We start from the raw sequence: 7,296 nt of genomic DNA, 5'->3' as shown, positions 1-7,296 counted from the left end.
AAAAAAATAAACAAATAAATAAAATAACTGAACTTGTAGGCATCTAAAAATGGTCAACACTTGTGGCGCCATACTTTAACATGCCATGTGACCTTATTTTAGGGTTTTCACATCTTACTAACATTTCTTATATGTTACACATTTGATCTTTATCGCCTGTTAACATTATGTCATTCTTTTGCTTTCTCTTCTTATTCGATCCTATTCAGTTGTTTCAATTTAGGTCTTATCGATGCTATTCTCAAATATCTTTTCATGATCATGAACAACTTTTAATGTTAATTAGACATCATATATCATTTTCAATCATTATCAATTTCTATCAATCTTGATCGATTTATCATCGATCTCTGTCAATCATCAATCATCCTTTATCAAATCAATCTTCTAAATTTTGATCAATTTGTCATTGGTCTCTATCATTATCAATTTAATAAACTTTTGGTCCTTGTCAATTATTTTCTTGATCATGATCGTCATCATTCATTTATCAGATTAATTGTGTCATGACATTGGTTTGACCTATTTCATTCCTTTTCTCCTTTCTAGGTTTAATAATTCTTTAATTATTAATCCTTTACTAATATTTCTCTCAGGATAAATGAATTTATTCATTTACCCTATGTCTTGTGTCACAATTAAATATTTTATTTATTTGGCTAATTTCCCTTTTATGGGCTAATTAATAAATGAGAAATTATTATTTATTTCCACATTTCTTTCCCTTAATTTTCTCCTAATTTTGTCATAATTTGTCAAATCATGAAGCTATTTTTGTGCTCAATTTGTCATAAATCAATGAGCAAATTTTAAGGCCAATTTGTCATAAATCATGAAGCATAAATCTCTCTTCAATTTGTCATATTTTCACATAGCAACTTGTCAATCAATTTGTCATATTTTGTCATATCAATTATGCCATTTTTGAATCAATTTGCCTCTTCCATTTGCCTTGATTTTCTCATGTCATTTTGGTGACAAATTTCTCTATAAATTGATTTAATTTTTCAATCACATTTGGAGGAGAAAGAGAAACACTGGAGAATCGTGGAGGAAGCTCTTTGTTATGGTTTGCATATTTGTTTTAAGTGTTTTGTCTTCATATGTTTATTGGATGTGATAGGATCAATGTCTTAACTTGTTATGTTTTGTGGTTGCATAACTTAGGCTTTGATGCTTTACCTATTTTCCCACCTCACAAAACTATTATATTTTGTACCCTCATACTTACCCTATAAATTGATTGAATCAATGAATGAAGGAATTTTAATGACGTCCACGAGACCCAACGGTCTAAGGGACCAAGGAACCAAATTAACCCATTTTCAAGCTCTTTTCCATGTTGGTTCTTCTCTTATGGATTTTGAGTAAGAAACTCGCTGTTGTGTGAATCTTTGTCTCTTCAAAGAGTTCATTCAAACTGTCCACCTTTAATTCGTTATCAAATTGATTGCGAATATCCTCATATGTTGCACACTCCTTGATGAAATGCCATTCTGTTTCTACCGCACTCTTGCAACAGAAAATGCATGTCCTTTCTTCCCAGCCTTCTTTGGGCAGCGTCCACACTTACCAGGTTCGCATCTCAAATGATGAGATCTTGTCATCAACTATGATTAAATTTTTGACCTTTGCGCAAACCATTGCTCTTGATCCCAACTATGGTTAAATTCTTTAATATAATACATCACAGTCGTTATTAAAAACAATGCTACATTCATTCCACGGTGATATATGCATGTTCATAAAATGAAAATACACAACTTTTACAAGAACTTTATACATTTAACAAAGAGCTGACACCTTACGAAAAGTTATTCGAGCACCTTCTTCTATTTGAGGAAGATGCTTTTCCGTGTTTAACCCGGAATTGAACATGACGTAGACAAACATTGCCAGGCACAGGGTGAACAACTGGCATTATTCTTTTCAGGGATAGTTTGATAAACCTTCTGTAACTATTTTTTCAGACATCCCACATACAAATGTTCTAGAAAATACAGAATCAACTATCTATTGACTAGTCAAAAAGTTGCAGTATAACGCCCTAACGAAATTTAAGGACGAAGGGATCCACAGAAGAGAGCAGGAATATTGTAAACCAAGCTCTTGTGGTTCCTAACCATGGCGTCCCCTTCGTCGCATTCGCTAACTGTTACACAACAGGAGCAGCTTCTTGTGGAAGAAAGGGTCCAAGACTTTTTCAAAATATTATCCCCGGATAATTATCATGTAGTGTAAGTTTCCTTAAAACACCTGTGACATGATACTCTTATGTTGTATAAATTTTGCAGAAGTCTAAAAAAATCTGTTTAATTTAGTTCGCTGGAGCTTAAATAAAATCTATTGTTTGCTTGCTTATGGAAATATATCATTTATTTGCCCTTGTATTTGCGTGTGAATTTGATTTTCAATTTGTTTCAAGTCGAATCGCGTGTACAAATGATACACATCGTGTAGCCATCGCTGATTAAATTTGCACCTGAGTGGTTGTATTACAGAAACTCGTGGCGATCAGCTTGTTTGTTACAATTTTGTATATTTCGTAGTTAAATGTCCTTGTTAGCTGCTTGCTTAGAAATTTTGAACTATCTGTTTATCTCTGCTTATTCGAGTTCTCGTATAGCATATTAAAAGCTTGTAATGAAAATATAAACTTAAAAGCGGTGAAAATCGTCTTTTCTTGGTGCGAAGTTTGTCTCAACGACAATAGACAATGGTCACAATGTAGGGATTACTGATTATATGCCTAGTAGACTTATTATTGGATTTTGCAGTAGTCAGGGTTTGAATTTTGAGATGTATTAGGGTTTTATGTCTGTTGGGGTCCGGTGTATCTTGGGGTTTCATGGACTTGTTCGGTGCGGGTGTGCTGGTTCTTTTGCTGGTTGTAATTTTGATGACAATAGTGCCACCTGAAATGCTTGCTCGTTAAGAATAATTCACATGCCTTTCTGAAACATGACTCTAATGCTGACCTATGGAAGCATAAAATCCTAAATGTTTTTTAGTATAACATTATCTAAGCTATTGCACATTTGTGTTTGCTTAAAAACGCAAATGAGAAGTTGATCTGCATCCTCCATTGATGAGCTAAAACTCAAAAGTAAGCAATGATCCGAATTTCGAAATGTGAGAGGCTGTGGTAGGAGATGGCACAGCATGTAGATGGTATTTCAGATTGGAGGCATTGAGAGTGATTAGAAGAACTATCATTGTTTTATACTCTATTAGGATTCTCTTAAACTTTTAGTGTTGGGGGAAAAATGTGTTGTGAAGTTCAAGGAGAAAAATCTATGACATAAAGGAGTATCGAACTTCTGATAATGTTGGCAAGTGACCAAAATAGATCAATAGCATTCAAGAATATATCCTGCACAGAGATTTATGTGTGTAACCTTTTTGCACTAGAATGATATTCTTTGAATTATGTACTAGTGCACAACTGTTTATGTGCGTAACCCTTAATAGTTAGGGGAAATTTGAGAGCTCCTGGTCAATGGGAAATGTACCCAGAAAATGGGTGGTCTGTTTTTTGGCTCTTTCTGCATGTGCTGCTTCGAGACTTAATTCTAAATATGTTGTACTCTATCTAAAAAGCCTCCATGTTAATAAGTGTTGTGATGCACTTGTACCATATTTACCAGGAGACATGAGCATAGGTAGGGCTACATGGAGGAAAGGGATTGGGACGTGGGTGCTATTTTTAGGGTTAGGGCATGTGCATATGTTTAAACAGGGAATGCCTATTACACATTTAAATCTCAAGAATATTAAAGTATAAATGAACTCTTATTAATAATGGAATATTAAATGAAAATAAGGTCATTTCTGTCAGCTTCACTGTGCTTTGTAATAATTATTCTTGGTAATTTATGTTCTGAAATCTCATGTATTATTTTTAATATCGGCCTCCCTTGTTTTAAACAAAATCATACTGATGTGTTTTATTTGCTCTCCAAAATTGTTGCTATCTTCTTTGTTCAAATGAATAACTGATTGGGTGGGATCTTTCGACATTTTATGCATCGTGATATTTTAATTTCTATTTGTTATTTGGCAATTTATTTGTTCTTTTGTGTCAGAAAACATTCTCTAAGGTGTTTAAACATATTACGTGACATCAGCAGTTGGGGGGAGATGTCCTTTGAAGTAGAGACACAACTCCGACTGGTCTTCTTGTCTTCAAATTGCATAGCAATCACTGAAATGTTTAGCCTACTCCAGGGTGTGTGTTTTACAGTTCTGGTGACATCTGACATGCACCTTATCAATAAAAATTCTTATTAAACACGGACCTGAATTTATTGCTCTTTAATCTCCTAGCAAGATAACTTTGATTTGTATAGGCATACAATAATGTGGTTTGGTATGGTGCCACCCTGCATCGTGTGGTAAATGATATAAAATGACAAATTCTAGGAAAAAATCACCTCACAGATTGCCTTCTCTCATAAACTGCCTATGTTCAATAATCAACTAAGTGATTTTATAATAACCATTAATGCTGTTACTGATTAGGCTATTAGATATAAGGGAAACACATGTATTTAAGAGAGAGATGAAAAACACTGGAGGTTGGTTGTCCTGAAGAAGAGGAATGCTTTTTTTTTTTTGATAATATAATAGGGAATCTATAGGGGCGTTTCTAAGAAAGAGTATAACTATAAACCAAATACAAAGGAAACAGTCTAAATAAACCAACAAACACTAAAATTATGACCAAAGAAGAACCAGCAAGAATGAAAGCTAACGCCTACCTTCCACCAAGAATAAAAGGGCAGACAGAAAGTACCAAATTCAACAGAGAATCAACATCATCACAATTGCCAACAACCCATCCCTTGATGCTAGATGAAGAACTAGCTCCCCATGCCTCAACATCTGCAACTACTATCAATGGGCCAGGCAAAATCGTAGGCTGAAAAATATTAACTTTCACGGGAGGATTGAGACCTGCAAAATAAATGTTACAGAACATCTCCCTGTCGTCTTGCACACAAGCCAGTTTATAACTTTATCATCTTCCAAATTTGGAAGTGTCAGCAATCTAGAGACTTCCAACTAAACCCTTCAATGAGTGACCATCAAATAACCAACCTTAAATTCTCATTGAAAGCACTCACATCCTACAAAATTTGAAATATCATAGTGATTTCCTTGCCTAGAATGTTGATGACTCCCATCAAGGCCAAAATCCACAACCCATGTGCATGACCAATAGTTGACAAAGTCGGTGTAGGGGTTATCATGATAGGGCCAAATATAGAAACATCTTCCACACTTATCCCCTCAATGTGAGTGAAGGAACCGAATTTATGAGTTTAGACAGATTCTTAGCAAAGAGAAACTTTTGATCTTCCAAAAGCATACTCGCTTAAACCAAGAAGCTTCCAACACACATTTGACCATGTTAAATTTATGGATCAGAATTAAAATTTATCTTGTTCTATGTATTACTGATTAAAATATAAATCTGACTATAATCTTTTGTATGGCAGGTGAGAGGAGCATTTTTATTTTCTATGTCCTATCTCACGAATGCCACTGAATATAAGTATATAACAAATGGGACACGGTCAAGCAATGCCTTGATCAGTCATGACCGATCAAGACATTACTTGATTGTGCCCTTTTGTTTATACTAACAAAGGCCAATTTAACATTTAATTTTATCCTACTGAAGCTATAAATCATCAACATTCCCTCTTAGCTAGGGAGGGTAAAAGGTATTGGGAGCAATATTCATAAATCGTATGATGCTTATCTTGGGACCATAGTTTCAAGATGTGAATTGCCTCTGTCGGCGATTCTATTCACAAACTCTTGAGTGGTTGCCTCTGTCGGCGATTCTATCCACAAGCTCTTGTGTGGATTGCCTCAGTCAACGATTCTATCCATGAGCTCTCATGTGGATTGCCTCTGTCGGCGATTCTATTCACAAACTCTTGAGTGGTTGCCTCTGTCGGCGATTCTATCCACAAGCTCTTGTGTGGATTGCCTCAGTCAACGATTCTATCCATGAGCTCTCATGTGGATTGCCTCAGTCGGCGATTCTATCCATGAGCTCTTGTGTGGATTGCCTCAGTCGGCGATTCTATCCATGAGATCTCATGTGGATTGCCTCAGTTGGCGATTCTATCCATGAGCTCTTGTGTGGATTGCCTCAGTTAGCGATTCTATCCACAAGCTCTTACGTGGATTGCCTCAGTCGGCGATTCTATCCACAATCTTGAGTTATTGTAAGATCGTCACCTTCCAATAACCTCAAAAATACAAGTGGAAATCATTTGGAAGTCGTCACTTCCTTATGATTTACATAGGGCCCATAAAATAATTATTAGTATTAATAATAATAATCAATATTTACAATTTTTACCTCAGAAGTGCTCAATCTTTATTAGTAAGCTCCCTCTCAATCACAAGGTATCTTGAGTTTCTTCTAGAGAACATATTTTTCTGAACATACGTCTGAATTTTTGACTTCAGCAAGGGATGCTTGTAGTTTAAGTTTGAGAGGACAAGTTCTTGCAATGTGGCCATATTCGTTGTAAATGTTATTGCAATTTCCAATTTAATGAACAAGTTATATGCAAGATGGTGTATTTAAGATTTTGGTATTATGACTATGACAATAATATTGTTGTCTTTCTTTTGCTGTAGGTATGGAGGATGAACATGTATCGATTTCAATGTCATCCCCTTTCTTTTGAATGATGCATATATAGTAAGGTAGTCACAATCAAGTGGCACCTTGATCGGACATGTCTTTTAGACATGTCCGACCAAGATGTCACTTGGTCATGACTCTTACAAATGTCAACCGATCCACTCGGTGTCTATGATAACTAATCGGTGCCATTGTAAATGATAACATATCGATATAAACACACTTGATAATGGATCGGTATCAAAGCAAACAAGCCCGATAACTAATAGCATTACATATGCTATCGGGTTAATACCCCGATAGTATATTAATGCTGATCTATAAATGAATCGACATTAATATGCTATCGGGTTACTAGCCCGATAACATTTAGATCGACGCTTAACTATGTTAAGCAAGTTGTTGATCTAATCCATCTTTATCCAATGTCAATATCATAATCATGATCAATGTTACAGTCTGATAAACATATTCAGTTCGGAAAGCATAAATCAGATAATCTAATAGCATAGATGAGTAAACCAAAACTGAATAGAGGAGATTAATGGGTTAGGAAAGTCTCATCTTGTAGAAGCTACTAATGCATTAACACTCCCTCTTAGCTTTGGAAGATAGATAAAGTAACC

General features: G+C 35.2%; 1 protein-coding gene across 1 annotated transcript in view; it reads left to right on the top strand.

Moving 5' to 3' along the window:
- The first annotated feature begins 1,793 nt into the window (after positions 1 to 1,793).
- The window catches only part of LOC131075245 (protein farnesyltransferase subunit beta), a 173,355-nt gene continuing 167,852 nt past the window's right edge, over positions 1,794 to 7,296 (top strand). The window contains exon 1 of the mRNA XM_058012077.2: positions 1,794 to 2,237. Coding sequence (XP_057868060.1) covers positions 2,125 to 2,237 — 113 coding nt within the window. The 5' untranslated portion in view covers positions 1,794 to 2,124. The remainder of the gene's footprint in view (positions 2,238 to 7,296) is intronic.

Source organism: Cryptomeria japonica, chromosome 3, assembly GCF_030272615.1.
Source record: "Cryptomeria japonica chromosome 3, Sugi_1.0, whole genome shotgun sequence".
Lineage (NCBI taxonomy): Eukaryota > Viridiplantae > Streptophyta > Pinopsida > Cupressales > Cupressaceae > Cryptomeria > Cryptomeria japonica.
The sequence above is the reverse complement of the archived record's forward strand: the minus strand, read 5'-3'. Positions and strand labels throughout refer to the sequence as shown.